General features: G+C 41.2%; 1 protein-coding gene across 5 annotated transcripts in view; it reads left to right on the top strand.

The window, feature by feature from the left end:
• Positions 1–18,405, top strand: part of SHC3 (SHC adaptor protein 3) — an 85,245-nt gene extending 66,840 nt beyond the window's left edge. For all 5 annotated transcript variants that reach the window (XM_061626092.1, XM_061626098.1, XM_061626085.1 and 2 more), the window contains 4 exons: positions 423–519; positions 7,577–7,771; positions 11,032–11,342; positions 17,501–18,405. In XM_061626092.1, the coding sequence (XP_061482076.1) occupies positions 423–519; positions 7,577–7,771; positions 11,032–11,342; positions 17,501–17,629 (732 nt within the window). In that variant the 3' untranslated portion in view covers positions 17,630–18,405. The remainder of the gene's footprint in view (positions 1–422; positions 520–7,576; positions 7,772–11,031; positions 11,343–17,500) is intronic.
• The last annotated feature ends 803 nt before the right edge of the window (positions 18,406–19,208 follow it).

Genomic DNA, 19,208 nt, shown 5'->3' on the forward strand with positions numbered 1-19,208 from the left:
ATGTAATTAAGAATAATTGTAAAGACTCTTGGGGTTCATGGTCCAGCATCCTTGAGGTGTGTGTGTTGTGTGTAAAAGCTCATTTGGAATTATTAGGCTGTCAAGTTTATTCCAGGAAAGGGTGATTTAACTGGAGGAGTTTATTTTATAGATGTAATATACCTACTTTGTCATTTAGAATTACAGGGGTTAATAAAACAGGAAAGGAGTGCAGTTTCCCTGAAGGTCATCATTACTCTCATCCTCCTACGCAAACTCATTCATAAAAGAATGCTCAATCATAGTGTCATACATGATGAATGAACGAAGAGTGGGTTTGGGTAGAATTGCACCTGGACCAATCATGTAAAAGACCCACTGAAAATGCATTACAGTTTTTAAAGGTAGAGTTTGCATGAAGAATATTTTTACTACCACCTTAGTCTGCATCAGCAATGGGAAGGGAGCAAACTTACTACCAGAGCCAGCACATAAGAGACTTATTTGGTGAAGACCGGCAACAGGGACCCAGCAGGCAAGGTAAGCTGCACTCTAAAATCATTTTATTCTTAGATTCAAGGTACAAACAGAATAACGTGGGTTGATAGAAGTCTTCAAGTAATGGACTTAAAGCCTATGGTTGTGTTTTATGATATTTCTTTCACCATACAGCAGTGGAGGAATTTGAGATGAGGCGTGAGGGAAAGGATATGAGACAAGTGCAAGACCAAATCAAACAAACACTGTGCTGTATGTGGAGATGTCCTTAACTGAAACATTTCTGGGGTTTCTTTTCTTCTGGTACACATTTACATACATGCCTACAATTTCCAGAGTTCTCTGGGAAGAGAGATTGACTTTTTAACTACTCTGAGAATTGTAGCTCTGTGAGGGTAACAGGGGCCTCCCAACAACTCTCATCACCCTTAACAAACTCCAGCTCCCAGGATTCTTTCGGGGAAGCCATGACTGTTTAAAGTGGCATGATACTGCTTTAAATGTGTGAGGTGGATGGGCCATATATACATACAGCATTCTAAGTCCTGAAATCAAACACTTTTAATTAAATGCAGTATGTTACTGCCATCGTCAATCTGCTTTTAGTAACTGCAACCAGACCTCAGTCATTATAGTGCAAAGAAGCCATCTTATGAAGCAGAATCCAGCTTCAGAGAGAGAAAGAGAGATGGAATAGCACAGCAAAAGTTGCACCTTATTGTCTGAGACCAGTGAAATCAAGTGTGAGGTGAGGTCTCCATAATATGAGGAAACAGGTCTAGTAAGATTCCAAAACCATATCTGACAGAGGTAGTATGAGAAACTGGCAATCTTGTTATGCCCAGTACATCCTAACTGGAAGCTACCCAGATCAGGAGACAGTATATAAGACCTTTCTTTCTTATATAATTGCTGTCACTGAGAGATGATCCAGGCTTGGTGATGGCCACCAACTTGGATGGCTTAAAAGGAAGATTAGGCAAATTCATGGAGGATAAGGCTAGTGGGTACTAGCCAGTAATGACTGTGCTCTGCCTCCATAGGTGGAGGCACTATGCTTCTGAATACCAGTTGCTGGAAACTGTAGGAGGGGAGAGTGCTCTTGTGCTCAGGTTCTGGTTGTGCTCAGGCAGGCAGGCTTTCCATGGCCATCTGGTTGGCCACTGTGAGAATCAAGTGCTGGACTAGATGGACCTTTGGCCTAACCCAGCAGGGTTCTTCTTATGCTCTGGTGATGATGACTCTCCTTCTACCTCAGTCATATGTAGGCTAGCAAGTTTTCATATTCTTGCTCGTGTTTGTTGCTTTTGGAGTCACGTTAAATGTCCAAAACATTCCTAGGTAGCCGGAGAAGGCCCCGGTAGACTCCACCACTGCTGCTCATATCTTTGTGAACTATGTTCAGTAAAGTAGTTGCATTAATCTAGCAGTGTGTGTGTTTCATCAAGCCATTCACCTTCACACCCACTCCAGTAAATAACACTTTCTTGATAACCAGCAATTGTAACTCCTTGAGGAATTCACAGCAGGGCTGTAGGCTGTCATGGAAGAAAAATGAATGAGGAGGGCAGAAGGGCCTAACTGAGTCACAGCATGAATAAGGCAACAATTTGCAGTGAATGCAACAATTCTATCACAACAACAGTATTCTTGCCTGTGTATATGTTGCAACTAATCTCTCTGCATTACCCCCTGTTGATTGCTGCATTGTGGTGGTAACCTACCATGAAAGGTTGTACAGCAGAAAATACTGTGAATTCTTCAATGGGTAACCTTCAGACTAGAAATTCCAGTTTTTAAGAACACAGATTCAGAGACAGGCCATAGCTCAGTGGTAGAGTACATATTTTGCTGGCAGAAGGTCCCTAGGTTCAATCCAGTTGTAAAAAGGTTGGATAGTAGCGGATGGAAAGACCTCTGCCTGAGATTCTGGAGAGCCACTGCCAGACAGGGTAGATAGTATTGGGCTAGATGGACCAATAGTCTGACTTAGTATTGTTAGAATGCTGAGACATGATGTAATCCAAAAGACATGGACAGAGTTAAGACAGGGTTAAACAGCACACTCTGGGGCTCAAGGACAGAGAGCAGACCGAAGGCTGCAGGTGGCTGGGCAGGAAAGCTGCCAAGGCTATAAAAACTCCATAGAAACAGCTCAGGGTGTGGGGGGTGCATTTGATGTATGTGAAGGAGGGAGCTCGTGTATCTGTGTATCTGAACTAAGCTATTGAATCAGTAAAAGATTCATCTTCACCACTTCTAGCGTTCTGTCTCTATTCATTCCTGTCATACGCAGTGGCATTGCCCTGACAGGCAAGCCGCAATTCCAACAAAGGGTTATGGGCCCAGAGACAGGAAAGGAATAGAGCATAAGCAGAGTGCTGTGAAGAAAGAAAGGCAGCAGAGCTGAGCCGACATACGACGGCAGCACGGACGGTGACAGGAGCCAGTGGAAGCCGGTGCAGGACGTAAAAGAGGCCTGGAGCAGATACGGTGAAGCTGTAAAAAAAGAGGTTTCGTTTCTCCAAAGTGACGCAGGGAAACTGTGCCTGTGCAAAAATGGCAGTTTCACTTTTGCAAGGGATGCCATTGGAGCGTCTGAACGAAACTAATTACTTGAATTGGAGAATGAGGATGCAGGCGTTTCTAACAAAGGAAGACTTATGGACTGTTGTAACAGAGGATCCCCCGTCTGATCCCCCACCGGCACCGTGGATAAGTCTGGATGAGCGTGCGAGATCGTATATTATCCTGTCAGTAAGTGACTCTCAATTGCTATACATGCAGGATAAAGAAACAGCTAAATTAACCTGGCAAGCTCTGAATGAGATCCATGTCCGTAAAGCAGCAAGCAATAAAATAAGTTTAACAAGAAGATTGTACCAGCTCAAGTACACAGATAACATCACAATGGCTGAACATTTGTTTAAAATTTCAAAGCTGTTTGCTGAGTTACAAGAAAGAAATGTAATATATCCGGACACACAAAAAATATATATAATCCTGGCAACATTAAATTCATCATGGGACAATCTTATTAGTTCACTCGAAGCGCTCCCTGAAGAAGATTTATCGCTCCCTTACGTGACAGGCAAGTTGATACAGCAGTGGGAGAGACGTCAGGAGGCTTCTGAACAGGAGAAGGAAAGAAAGTCGGAAGGAAAAAGTGAAAAGACTGAGATTAATGGCAGGTCGTTTGGCAGGTCGTTTGGAACAAAGGTATGCTATCGTGGGTGATTAACTCATCTTCAAAGAGACTGTGAGTTGCGGTAGAGAAAACAGAGAAGGAATTCATCACAAGTGCAGCTAGTGAAAGCTGAAGATAAAGACAGAGACAGAGACTATAAAATTAAAGGAACCTGGACTATTGATTCTGGGGCCACGCACAATTTAATAAATGACAAATCTATGTTCAGGACAATGGTTCCAGCGACTTCACACGTGGTGCTGGCTGATGGAACACAGAAACAGGTACAAGCTATGGGTACTGTGACTTTAAGTGCTTTAAATACAATTATTACTGACGTTTTGTACGTGCCAGACATTCAATGTAACATTTTATCTGTATCCAAACTGTGTGCAATGGGGTTCACAGTTACATTCAGAAACAGAACATGTGAGATAGTGAAGGGAAATAAGACATGTTTGAAAGGTTTCATTAAGCAGTCTTTGTTTCATGTGACACTCACTGCAGTTACAGGTACTCAAGTAGTGGAGGAAAAAGTGCAAGCACTGCCACAAATAAAAGCCTTGTTAGCGTTGTGCGAGGAACGTCCCTCGTGGATTGAGGGAGGCACAAAGAGAGATCCAGGGGATATAAATGAGATTAAACAAATGTCTCCGGATGAGCAAGCCAAATGGCAAAAGGCCATGCAGGATGAATTAGAGGCAATGGATAGCAATAAAACGTGGACATTGGAGCCATTGCCTCCTGGCAAGTCAATGATAGGGTGCAAGTGGGTATTTAAACATAAAAGAACAAACACAGGTGAAATACATAGAGCACGTCTGGTTGCCAAAGGGTTCTTACAGAAACAGGGCACAGATTATGATGTCGTCTTTGCACCGGTAATCAGACATGAGTCTGTTCGTCTCCTATTGAAGGTGGCAGCTGTAAGAGGCTTAAAGGTATATCATTATAATATCAAGACTGCATTTCTCTATGGAGATTTAACAGAAGAGATCTATATGCAGCCTCCACCAGGGTGTGTAACACCACCAGGAATGGCATGCAGGTTACACAAATCTATATATGGCCTGAAACAAAGTGCAAGATGTTGGAACATCAAGTTGGATGAGGTTTTAAAGGCCATGGGGTTTCAACGTTGCGTAGCAGATCCATGTGTCTATATTAAACAAGGAAAAGAAATCTCTTACTGTCTAGTTTATGTAGACGATATCCTATATATGTGTAACAATGAGAGGGAGGAACAGGAATTTGCCTCTGGTTTGAAACAATACATGCAAACAAAATGCTTAGGGCCCGTACAAGAGTATCTGGGTATGCATGTAATTCATGATGATAATGGTGGTTTCATCCTACATCAAGGAAGCAAAATAGAGCAGCTATTAGCTGACAGTAAGATGGCAGATTGCAATGAAACGAAAACACCCATGTCGGTGTCATTTCAAAACGAAACAGAAGGTGACTACTTTACTGACCCAGACTTGTATAGACAAATCATAGGTAAACTACAGTATTTAGCCAAAGTGACACACCCGGATATAGCTAATGCTGTTAGCATACTGTGTAGAAAAGTAGAAAAGCCCACTGAGAAAGATTGGCATGGGGTTAAACGTGTAGTTAGATATCTCAAGGGTACAGTGAATTATGGACTCTCTCTATCTGTTGTAGCAACAGGAAATCTAACATGTTATGTAGATGCAGACCATGCTGGAGACAAAAATAACCGTAAATCAACAGCGGGTGTGTTGATTATGTTTCATGGGTCTACAATAGACTGGTTCAGCAGAAAGCAAACGCTTGTGGCAACATCTAGTACTGAAGCAGAATACATCAGCCTGTCCATGGCATGTCACAAATTAAATTGGTATGAACTCTTAATGGAGGAAGCACAGATAAAAATCCAAAAGCCAATAAGAGCATATGAGGATAATCAGTCGTGCATACGTTTGGCTGAATCAGAAGCCAACAATAGGCGCACTAAACACGTGAGTGTGTGGTTTCACCACGTTAGAGACTGTGTACAAAGCAAATTGATTGAATTGAGCTATGTGAACACTAAAGAAATGCTTGCTGATGTATTAACAAAACCATTGACTGAAGAAATGCATGACAGGTTAATAAACAAAATGGGCATGTGTATAGTAAATGTCTGATTAAAGGTGTGAAAGGTAATAATACAATGTAACAAGCAACAGAAAAAAAAGAAAACTGTAAATAACTGAACTGTAATTGTGGTATGTGTAAGATGAAATATCATAATCTGTAAAATGTAAAATGTATAAAAGCCATGTCTGTTTGGAAGGTGGGGGCTTGTTAGAATGCTGAGACATGATGTATTCCAAAAGACATGGACAGAGTTAAGACAGGGTTAAACAGCACACTCTGGGGCTCAAGGACAGAGAGCAGACCAAAGGCTGCAGATGGCTGGGCAGGAAAGCTGCCAAGGCTATAAAAACTCCATAGAAACAGCTCAGGGTGTGTGGGGGTGCATTTGATGTATGTGAAGGAGAGAGCTCGTGTATCTGTGTATCTGAACTAAGCTATTGAATCAGTAAAAGATTCATCTTCACCACTTCTAGCGTTCTGTCTCTATTCATTCCTGTCATACGCAGTGGCATTGCCCTGACAGGCAAGCCGCAATTCCAACAAGTATAAGGCAGCTTCATATGCTTAGATGATTTGTCAGTTCTCTGAGCAGAAAATCCAGATTTGCAGAATATACTGTGCTAGCGCTGTATCCAATGTATTTGACAGTAGAGAGGGCAGAAAGACCAAATTTGGGAATTGGAATATGAAGCTGTATGAACAGTTCATCCCAAGTACAAAATGTACTTTTAGTGGATTTTAGTTCAGTCCACTAAAAATGGAAGTAAAGGAAGCAATAACAATAAATTTGATTCTTTTTGGATTTGAGTGCCTTGGCCATTTCTCTTTCTGCCAGGTTTATTTTCTTCACCTCATTGAATGAAATTCAATTTAGAGAGTCTCTATCTCCCTCAGTGGAGCCTTCTGTCCTTTATCCTGAACAAAGGTTGTTTCCACAGAAGGGATTTTTAGCTCTTAATTTAGTGCTGTTTTAGTAATCAGTGCCCTAGAGCCTTCTCTGATTTCTTGAAGTCAGCCCTATTCAGCAAAGATCCTTTCCAACATGTATTCAAAGCTTTCTGCTTCCAGGTTCTACCCCTTGTTTTGTTTCCTGTTGAGTACAGTAGAAGGATTACTGATTAATTGCTTTTTGAACTGTGTCTAAGAATTGCTCCTTTATGTCAGTTCCTATTCCTGCAGAGGGTGGAAGGTTTTTTGATTATTTGTTTTTTCTGGTTACTTGGTTCAGTTTTCCCCCTTACTTGTTTTGTTTGTTGCAAAATAGTGTTATTTGGCAATACAAAAATGAGAAAAATATAATGAGGGAGGAAATCATTAATTAAGTGTATGCACGCACACAACACACACCCTCCCAAAAGTCAGATCTGGTAGAAAAAGGAAAGACAGAAAACATTGGTATTCAATGGACTTGCAATAAGAGAGGTTGATTTTTCTGTAAAAATGAGTGAATAAAGAATGGCTATGACAGACTAAACTGCTAGAGTGCTTCTAGGCAAGTGCTTAATATTGCTAACAGATAATTGAAAAACTGCAAACAGGACGCTGGCAACAGTTAATTTTTTTTTTTTTTTACCAATTTTTACCTGAAAAGGAAAAATCCAGATTAAAAGGGGGAAAATATGGACTGTCATTTTGAAGCCAACAACATCATGTGGATACTGCAAAAAAGTGTATGCACAAGAAGCACCAGTCCCACTATATACACCCATCTGGAAGTAACCCCAGTGACCAAAGGCAAAAGGATGATTTTTTATTATGTAGGATGTATTATAGATTGGGATAAAACAGCTGAATTGATTTTCACAGGGTCTTTGGACATTTACAGCCTGCCGGAAGGAAAATCTAATGTAACCACACCAAGAGAAGTAGCAACCTACGTGAATACACAACATATAAATATGGGCACTCTTCAGACTCTTCAGGCAGATGCTGAAAATCTGTTTAGTGGAACGATAGAAAGTACCAAAGACAGCAGCCCAGGAAAAGATCTTTTTGATATGAGTAAGTTCCTCCTAAAAATCTCCTTGAATACTTCACTTTAAATAGAGATTTTCCCTACGTTTAAGAAGTCAGTGTTTTGTCAACAGCTATTTAGTTAATAGCTGTAAGGGGGTAGGGGTGAGGAACATCACTTTAGCTGTTGTAGTTTTCATTAAAAAGTACTTTAAAAGCTGGCTGAAAATGGCAGTTCTGGAGAGAGACTGAAACACACAGACCACCCATCTTATTGGCTGACAGGATTATGACATCATAGTTCAACTTCTGCAGGTTCCATAGCTTTCGAACTGGGCTTTGACCCCCTCCCTGCCTTTTTAATTTATTTTTATTTTTTAAAAAATATTTTATTAAAGAAATTTCAATACATTACAATAGAATACTGCTAGAAATATTAATCATAAATATCCTTGTAATATCTAAAGAATGCATACAAAATAATTATATTAATGCACACATTTAATATGTAATAATCACTTCACCCTTTCTCAGTCATATCACCAAATGCACCATCAATTTATTCATTAACTAGAATTAAACAATTTAATTAATTAAACAATTTGCCAAGAGAAAAGGAAAAAAAGGAAGTAAAAAAAGGAAGAAAAAAGAAACAACACATAATCTTTTCCCAACCCATTTACTCTTGTATGCTTTCCACCCTCAAATTTCTCCCAATAACAAATAAGGATTTGCGGAATTTTGTACTTTGTTATTTCAATATGAAATAAGCAAGCTCCATTCCTTCATAAAGGTGTTTTCTCGCTGTCTAACCTCTCTCACCTTGACTATATTTTTCTTTAATATGTAGCTCTGCTGTCCCTCCCATTGTGCACTGGGCAAAGCTGATGGGAGCAGAGCAGGAGGGCTGGCTGTGAACAGGGGTAGAGAAGAGGGAAATGATGCATAGACTAAACTTCCTTTTACTTGCTGGCTTAATCCTCCTAGGGAAGGGAGCAATCCTTATCTTAGGACACTGCAGTTTTGGGCCCTAAAATAGGTATCAGGGACACATGGGGTGGTGCATGAATTTAGGCTGTGATTTCTTTTTGTACTCCCCTCCAAAGGGAGATGCCATCTGCCCTGGAATCCTTGCTCTTTAACACTGGGTGGAGGCAGGCTGCAGTTGTTTGTGATGAAGGGAAGGTGATTTGCACATGCTTAGGCATTATTCTTCATTATTACTGACATCTTCTGGAGCGTGCTGCTGTGTGCTCCCGGATGTGGTTGTGTGTGATGTCCAGCTGCACAATGCTGTATGTGGCAACCTCCTGCAAATGCATTTAGAAATACAGTTTGACAGCCCTTCTGCTCTGCTTCAATCTGTGGGGTTTTGCTTTCTTGGATGCAGTTCCCTGCTGCTGTCTACCAGTCCACCCCCTCAGGGTCCCAAGAGGGTGGGAAAAGAGAGAGGTACTCCAGATCCCTAATCTCCCACGCAAACAAGGACCCCAATCTTTTTGTCCTCAAAAGGCCTACTGTGACAGAATTTTGTGGCCTAATAAGTGACAGCAGATTGATCAGGAAAAGCCAGAGAGTCCACCTGAATAGCAATAGCTGAAGGAACAGAACCCCTATCCCTATCTTCCACCCACTTAAAAGACTGCAATTTTCAAGGTCTGACAGGTGAGAGCAAAGCTATCAAAAAAGGCAGGAGGGTGAAATCCTTGTTAGCTGGAGATGTTGATCCTGATGTCATAATCTTGTTAGCCAAATGGAAAACATTTTGTTTCTGCTGTTACTGGGTAAACTGGGCAGAAACTTTCTTGAAAACTGTAATAGCCAAAGCAAAAATTCTTGATCCTGTAACTGCTACACTAACATCTAAGACTTGGGAGAAATCCCCATTCTTAGTCTGTCACAGTTGCCATTTGATATATTCATTTATTCAATGGAATTAACTGATCAGTGGGGCAGGGGGAGCCCTTCAAATTTGTGTGTCCAAGCAAAAGCTTTGCCCAAATCTGCATCAGTCCTGCACACTGCTCCATCTGCTATACATACATGGATATTCCCATCACTGTGCATTTCCTCTTGCTCTCAGTCTCATAGTCCTGGGACATCCTCCCTATATTGTTGCCCCCACTGTTACCCTTCACCAGTTGGGCTATTGATTTATGCAATGGGACCTTTGACAGTTGCCAGCTCCAATGAACACTCTATTTTAAGGCACACTATTGACAACAAACACAGAAGATGGTTTTATAGGCATTATTCCCACTTTATAATGGATATAATTCTTAATAGGCAACTTTCTACACTCCCACAGCCATACAAACACAAGCTATTAACTATTAACCTGATACCTAGGCAAAACAGTTAGTTTACCATTTCCACACAGGCAGCATTAACCTACTATCCTGGTGATCAGTCTGGATAACAGGGAAAGAATCTTACCAAGCCAGAGGCATATTGTAGTCATGATGTAGCCCCTCTTTCTTGGGTGTGGTGTGATGTGATGAGTTTCCATTACTACTACAGGTCACTTATACAGGCCTTGCTATACCTACTCCGCCCCAGGTGTTCTCTGGGTGTTTCTACCTTATGCTGGCCACCTTGTCTGTAAGGCCTCATGATCACCCCATCTGTGTTCCCTAACTTATATAACTAATGACCTCACTTGTTCTTCATACAGCATGTTTTCCAAAATTTACACTTTTCACAACATGTTTACATTTTATTTATTTATTTATTATTATTATTTGACTTATATCCAGCCCTTCCTCCCAGCAGGAGCCCATATCTATTTACAGCTATTCCTATCAAACATTCTACTCCACCCTTAGCTATCAGCTCTCCCTAGCTGTCTCCAACTGTCTCTTCTCCTGCTGTCAGGCTTCTTGACTATTTCATAATCCTAATTCAGTGCCCTTCTATGACCTTTCCCCCAGCTGGTATTTCATCCGATATCCTTGTATTTAGAAGTCTCATCACAGAGCATATTCTGGGGTTTCAGGCTCTCCCCAAATCCATACATATGAAATATTGGAAGGTAACATGACTATCATCATAGCACCCTTATCCCCTAGCTCTGTGGCCAGCCCCTTTGCAGCCAGCCCCTCCTTCCCCCACTTCTCCCCCTTTTAATATATATTTGGATACAATCCAGATAAAGTTAAGTAGATTTAAGATCCAATGGAAGAGAACTGACCCCGCACCCAAGTTCTTACAAGATATCCAGACGTTTGTCCTCAAGATAGTACTTTTATTGTCGGGAAAGGTTATATTTATGTCACTAATTTGTATTTGTTACCCACCCTTACCACCAGGCCCTTTTGAAGATGCTCTCAAGAACCAAACCCCTGTGCCCATTCTGAACAAGGCTACCTCAGTCGAACGTGCCAGCCCTTTCCCCTCTAGAGCAGCTGGTGTAGTCGCAGCAGCAGCAGCAGCAGCAGCAGAACTGAGCACAGAACCCTGGTATCAAGGGGAGATGAGCAGAAAAGAAGCAGAACAGCTCTTAAAGAAATGTGGAGACTTCCTGGTCAGGAAAAGTACCTCCAATCCAGGCTCCTATGTGCTGACTGGGTTACATAATGGACAAGCCAAACATTTGCTCTTAGTGGATCCTGAAGGAACTGTGAGTATTTGATCCTAATGATGGGAAGAGGAATAATATTAAGGGGGAAATGTTTGTTCTATACTAGTAACATTTAAAGATAGTGCTTCCAATTTTGCTAGTACAGAACAAATATTTTCCCCTTAATATTATTGCACAAAAAAGGTCCTTGCATGTGTGAAAGGGAGTTCAGGGCAATGTATATAGAACTAACAAAAAGTCTTATGTCATAATACAATAATACCTTAGTTAACACAATAGATACATTCCTGGACATTACTACTTTAACAGAAACTTTGGTACCAGAGGTGGGAATAACATGGAAAGAATAGGGAGGAGATTCTACACTTGCTCATAGATGATGGGGGAAGCTTCAACGGGTTTTAAAGGGTGCCTACCCGTCACCCACCCCCTCCCTCCCCTACCCTCCTTCTCCTCCTCTGAATCCTATTGAATCCTTCCCTCCCCAGTCCTGGGAGAAAGCAAGAGATCTCTTTAATGAAAAGTAAACACACAGGCTTGTCGGTTTCACCCTAGCAAAGCAAAGGCACAGGCTTAAAGGTTTATCCCTAGCAAAGCAAAGCTGGTCAGTTTCGCTTTTAAAAAATCCTTCATTAAAAGGAGCTTCACTCCTGGAGGATTGGTTAACTAAGGTATTACTGTAATGTTATGTGCACCCCGATGGAGAATTTTTCTCCTTTGGAGTCTTTTGCTGGGGTTCCTTGAAGAAATTTTAAGACACTGGCTTGAAGCAAAAAGGTAGGCCTTTATTCTTTACAAGCGTATGCAGGGGTCAGCCTCCCAGAAACATCCAGGAGAGACTGCAATGAGGCACAGTCTGCATAGATCTTTTATACAGTACTAAATACACATGTGACATTAGTTCACCAATCCCACAAGTTCCTTCCCACATAACATCACAGTTCCTCCTCTCTGCAATCTTTCCAAACCAATAAGAAAGCATTAGGTAATATACTTCTTATTCCAATTTTCTCTCTGTCTTACTAATATCACCATTGTTCTGCTGTCCACCTTGACTAATGCTCTTTTAGGCCAGTTGAAACCAGTTACTATTGTGAATGTGCCTTCAAGCAAACCCGGTACATCCATTGTTTCATTGTTTCTGATGGGTCAGGCTGACTCAGGTACACCTCCTTGGGTTTTACCTCAACTCAGAGTAACTGAAATTTCATGAGCATCACTGGTTTTAATAGCTATAGGGGTCTTATATCTTCTTAGAAATCCCACTCCTAGCTTATAAAATACACTAATGAGAGAGAACCATGTTTAAAACTCTGAGCTATGTTTGAAAACCACACAGACTAGGGAAAAGGATTGGGTGACTCTGGCTAACTAGTATCTCTCAGCCTCAGAGAAATAGAAGAGGCAGGCCACTTCAAAGAACTGTTTTCTTAAGAACATAAGAACATAAGAAGAGCCTGCTGGATCAGGCCAGTGGCCCATCTAGTCCAGCATCCTGTTCTCACAGTGGCCAACCAGGTGCCTGGGGGAAGCCCGCAAGCAGGACCCGAGTGCAAGAACACTCTCCCCTCCTGAGACTTCCGGCAACTGGTTTTCAGAAGCATGCTGCCTCCGACTAGGGTGGCAGAGCACAGCCATCATGGCTAGTAGCCATTGATAGCCCTGTCCTCCATGAATTTGTCTAATCTTCTTTTAAAACCGTCCAAGCTGGTGGCCATTACTGCATCTTGTGGGAGCAAATTCCATAGTTTAACTATGCGCTGAGTAAAGAAGTACTTCCTTTTGTCTGTCCTGAATCTTCCAACATTCAGCTTCTTTGAATGTCCACGAGTTCTAGTATTATGAGAGAGGGAGAAGAACTTTTCTCTATCCACTTTCTCAATGCCATGCATAATTTTATACACTTCTATCATGTCTCCTCTGACCCGCCTTTTCTCTAAACTAAAAAGCCCCAAATGCTGCAACCTTTCCTCGTAAGGGAGTCGCTCCATCCCCTTGATCATTCTGGTTGCCCTCTTCTGAACCTTTTCCAACTCTATAATATCCTTTCTGAGATGAGGTGACCAGAACTGTACACAGTATTCCAAATGCGGCCACACCATAGATTTATACAACGGCATTATGATATCGGCTGTTTTATTTTCAATACCTTTCCTAATTATCCCTAGCATGGAATTTGCCTTTTTCACAGCTGCCGCACACTGGGTCGACATTTTCATCGTGCTGTCCACCACAACCCCGAGGTCTCTCTCCTGGTCGGTCACCGCCAGTTCAGACCCCATGAGCGTATATGTGAAATTAAGATTTTTTGCTCCAATATGCATAATTTTACACTTGTTTATATTGAATTGCATTTGCCATTTTTCCGCCCATTCACTCAGTTTGGAGAGGTCTTTTTGGAGCTCTTCGCAATCCCTTTTTGTTTTAACAACCCTGAACAATTTAGTGTCATCAGCAAACTTGGCCACTTCACTGCTCACTCCTAATTCTAGGTCATTAATGAACAAGTTGAAAAGTACAGGTCCCAATACCGATCCTTCAGGGACTCCACTTTCTACAGCCCTCCATTGGGAGAACTGTCCGTTTATTCCTACTCTCTGCTTTCTGCTTCTTAACCAATTCCTTATCCACAAGAGGACCTCTCCTCTTATTCCATGACTGCTAAGCTTCCTCAGAAGCCTTTGGTGAGGTACCTTGTCAAACGCTTTTTGAAAGTCTAAGTACACTATGTCCACTGGATCACCTCTATCTATATGCTTGTTGACACTCTCAAAGAATTCTAATAGGTTACTGAGACAGGACTTTCCCTTGCAGAAGCCATGCTGGCTCTGCTTCAGCAAGGCTTGTTCTTCTATGTGCTTAGTTAATCTAGCTTTAATAATACTTTCTACCAGTTTTCCAGGGACAGAAGTTAAGCTAACTGGCCTGTAATTTCCGGGATCCCCTCTGGATCCCTTTTTGAAGATTGGCGTTACATTTGCCACTTTCCAGTCCTCAGGCACGGAGGAGGACCCGAGGGACAAGTTACATATTTTAGTTAGCAGATCAGCAATTTCACCTTTGAGTTCTTTGAGAACTCTCGGGTGGATGCCATCCGGGCCCGGTGATTTGTCAGTTTTTATATTGTCCATTAAGCCTAGAACTTCCTCTCTCGTTACCACTATTTGTCTCAGTTCCTCAGAATCCCTTCCTGCAAATGTTAGTTCAGGTTCAGGGATCTGCCCTATATCTTCCACTGTGAAGACAGATGCAAAGAATTCATTTAGCTTCTCTGCAATCTCCTTATCGTTCTTTAGTACACCTTTGACTCCCTTATCATCCAAGGGTCCAATTGTCTCCCTAGATGGTCTCCTGCTTTGAATGTATTTATAGAATTTTTTGTTGTTGGTTTTTATGTTCTTAGCAATGTGCTCCTCAAATTCTTTTTTAGCATCCCTTATTGTCTTCTTGCATTTCTTTTGCCAGAGTTTGTGTTCTTTTTTATTTTCTTCATTTGGACAAGACTTCCATTTTCTGAAGGAAGACTTTTTGCCTCTAAGAGCTTCCTTGACTTTGCTCGTTAACCATGCTGGCATCTTCTTGGCCCTGGCGGTACCTTTTCTGATCTGCGGTATGCACTCCAGTTGAGCTTCTTAATGAAAACACACTTATAAAGTTGTATTACAATTTAACATATTTGGTTATTTTAGAAATCATTGTTAAATCTCAACATATCTCTCCTTAAAACTCTGATTCTTGTTACAGGATTTTCCCCCTAGTCGGCGTCCTTGCTCTACACAAGAAACCCATTTCCCAAGATCAAAACAATATAATACATCAATCACAGCTACACAGGTTAAATGCTGGTTGGGTTTAAACAATACACCAATTAATATATGTCAGTCACGCATCGGCCAAGTTCTGGCAAGAACTGCAGTTCAAACTGAGTTTACTTTGCCTGTTTCCATAGGCCCTTACTCACAGGTCTGATTCTGAGGCCTATGGATTTTTAGGGTTCTCTGTGAGACTGGATCTTAGGGTCTCAACAAGCCTGCGGGCCTATGCTTAATTCCTTGTGATTTTAAAACATATACCTTCTAATATCTATGATTATATGTGTGGATATATAAAATTCCCCATTAGCCCAGTCCCCGAGTCTCTTGGAATGAAGGTCACTGGAGACAAGGATGCATTTGTGATAAATGGTTTTATTTACACATATGTTCAGGTGCTGAGTATAAGATGGAAGGGTTCACAGCATCAACACTCCAACAGATTGTGTCCCCCCCCCCTTAGGCTTCTTGGGGTGGGAGCTCAAAGCCATAGCTTTGGATTCAGCACAGAGAGCAAGTCAAGCCTGCGTGTCTCTTACCAGCTCAGCTAGTAGTTTCCCTGGCAACAAGTCACCTGTACTCTTTAGTCATGCAAAGAGTTACTTAATAGATTTGGCTAGAAACATTAACTCAACCAAAACATTGGTTTGATCACTTTAGCAGTGTCTTTTTCCACAGAATCCAACTTTACAAATATACAACTACAAGCTTGGGGGGGGGACCCCAAATATGATATCCAGACTATTCCCCTCCCCAATCCTATAACATTTTTTTAGTCTTTAAGATGCTTCAAGATTCTTTTGCTCTGCCATCATAAGAGAAGAACATTCTTGCATCTTGCATGGCAGAAAACTAGTCTTTGTACTATGGTTGAGCAGATAATCTGCTAAACTCTGTATCACCTGGTGCTGTTTAACTGAAGAGCTGCTGCAGTGCAGACAAAGCTTTAATAAGATGCAACAGACATTTTACTGGCCCTAGATTTATGGCTATCTCAGGGTCTGACCTGAGGCATTAGGTAAAGATCTAGGAGATACAATGGATGCAACTCAAACATTTAACACTAGAGGTCAGTCAAAGATTATTTTCATAACTATTTCCAACAAAGCAGAATTAGCCTGAGGCTGCTGGTGTTTGTGGAAGGCCAAATGCTTTATGTTGGAAAGAGGATATTTCATTTCATAAGTATGGTTCTCTCTGCCTCACTGATCAACAGAGTTGCGTGTCTTTTGTCAAGGCTTGCTAATTTAGTGTTTCCAAACATGCAGCTAACTTCCCAAGCTCTAGAATTATGTTCTCAAAACACATCCCTGTGTGATGTAATGGCTAGTGTATTGGACGTAGACCAGGTATGGGGAACCTTTGACCCTCCAGATGTTGCTGAACTACAGCTGCCATGATCTGTGGCCATTGGCCATGTTTGCTGGGGCTGATGGGAGCTGTAGTTCAGCAACATCTGGAGGGCCAAGGGTTCCCCATGCCTAACCCAGACCAAGGAAATACAGGTTCAAATTCTTGCTGAGCCATAAAGCTCACTGGGTAACTTCACACTTTGCATGTGTATGAAATTATGCATGCCATGGAGAAAGTGGATAGAGAAACATTGTTCTTCCTCTCTCATAACACTAGAACTCATAGGCATCCAATGAAGCTGAATGTTGCAAGATTCAGGATAGACAAAAGAAATTACTTCTTCACATAACACACAGTTAAACTATGGATTTCACTCCCGCAACAGGCAGTGATAGCCACCAACTTGGATGGCTTTAAAAGATTAGACAAATGCATGGACGATAATGCTATCAGCAGCTGCTAGCCATGATGGCTAGTCTTTACCTCCATTGTTGGAAGCAGTATGTTTCCGAATACCAGTTGCTGGAAACCACAGGAGGAGAGTGTGCTCTTGTCACTCAGGTCCTACTTGTGGATTTCCCACGGGCAACAGATTGGCCACTGTAAGAACAGGATGTTGAACTAGATCCAGCAGACACTTCTTATGTTTTTATGGATTGCCATAAGGATAAAATACATTTGACTATCCTTTTATGTCTAGTTTTTTATTATTACTTCTTACATTTATACCACGCCTTTCATCAGAGATTCCCAGGCAGTCTCCCATCCAGGCACTGACTAGACTCAGACCTGCTTAGCTTCAACAAGGTGTTGGCCTCATGTGCCCTGAGATAGCCTGGGACCCTTAAAGGTCAGAATTATTATTAATTGTCAATTAATTAAATTTCTGCCTACCCTGCCTCCCAAAGGAGCTCAGGGCAGCAAACAATAGAGTACAATTAAAAATTAAAATAAAAAAAAAACAATTTAAATGTTTAAAATTACAGTGTCTGGTGAATGTATCTGAACCTTCTACTTGCATCTTTTTTTCAGGTGCGTACAAAGGATCGCGTATTTGACAGCATAAGCCAACTTATTAACCACCACCTGGAAAACAATTTGCCAATTGTCTCTTCTGGGAGTGAACTCTGCCTCCATCAGCCAGCAGAGAAAAATCAGTGACTCCCCCCACCCTCACCATGAGATGTGCAGCTATTGTCTCTCACAACCAGGAAGAACTGCATACCTGTGTCCGTAGGGGAAAAAATCTCCTGTTCATGTTTTCTCTAGGTTAAAGAAACACTATTCCACATGGTACCAAGAGGAATAAAATTCTTACAGCTTTCCAGGGTCAGTAAAGCCTTGTTAAAAAATAAAAAGCAGGGGGATTTTTTTTCTTAAAAATTATGTAATCAAAGTGTTCCTGATTCCTTCATATGAATATTGACTGTGTAAATACACACACATTCTATACAGATATGGCAGACATTTATATTTTTGAAGTCAGTGTGCTGAAGATATAAAGCAAAAACAAAAATGTTCTGTTCCATGCATTTTTAACTGAAGAAAAGATGTCAATTGTGGGTGATTATCCAGATTAAAAGATAAATACCACAGGTCTTGTTTCCCTGAGAAAATTGATACTGGAAGTCTCACAAGTAGTTTTTTTGATAAAATAAGCACAAAAATAGAAAGAAAACAGACAAACTACGATTAAATAATGAATGAGGAAAAATAACCTTATGAGCTCATATTTCAACAGGAAAAGTTAGTTTGAAGCAACTTTTGCAAACTTTATTCATTATCTCTTAAGTACAAAAGCATTTTTTCTCTTTCTGATGTCCCATTTAAATTCTTATATAAATGCTACTCCAAATTGTTTGTAACTTGTTTTGACTTTGACTTGATGTGATCTTTCTGTGTATGAGGTGTATGCATTGATTTTTCTAATATCTCTTAAGATACAACTTGGATTTATTAAAAACAGTGTTCAATATGAAGGGTCTTCTTTATGTAACTTGTTCTCGTAGCAGGAAATATAATGATCAGTGGCCATATTTTTCAGGGGTAATGCCAAGAATGTTTACCTGTGTGGGTGATTTATAAACATTTGCCACAGCACTGCAGTAGTCACAGGCAACTAATCACAAGTAACAGTTGACTGCCCCTGAATGCTGAGGTGCATCCCCATCTGAACCCAAAGTTCAACAGGACCCAGATGAGCATTGTAATGTAAACAAGGAGTAAAGATACACTTACTGTACTGCCAGTTCCAGTGCGTCTCCACCTCTCTTTTCTGAATATGGGGCACACAACTCTAGTCAAACCCCATTCCTTTTTACTGTAAAACCTGGTAGGATCAGCTTGGGTGAATTTTTTTTTTAAATCACTTCAAGTAGATTTTGCAACTGATGGGTAGATCAACCCATTCCCCCTCCTGATGTGGCCAATTGAAATGCTTTGCTGTAGGGGACTAGTGTGCTTGCAGCCTAGGTCTGTGTATCTAGTAGAACTGCATTGACAACACATATGGAAGACTTCATGTCTATACAGATGTTACTTGCTGGATCAGAGTGGCTTGATCCACGGTGTGCAGCATATCTCAAAGGCTGAAGCCCTCTCCAGGTGTTAGGAGGATGTAAGTGTGTAGGGCATGTACTCCACCACCACCCCTGCCATCTGCACTGAACATGACAAGGTCTGAAAGGGGTAAGGAGACTTAGAAGTGTGTTCCAGTGAACATGTTTTACAAACTCCCTTC

This window comes from Rhineura floridana, chromosome 1, assembly GCF_030035675.1.
Source record: "Rhineura floridana isolate rRhiFlo1 chromosome 1, rRhiFlo1.hap2, whole genome shotgun sequence".
Lineage (NCBI taxonomy): Eukaryota > Metazoa > Chordata > Lepidosauria > Squamata > Rhineuridae > Rhineura > Rhineura floridana.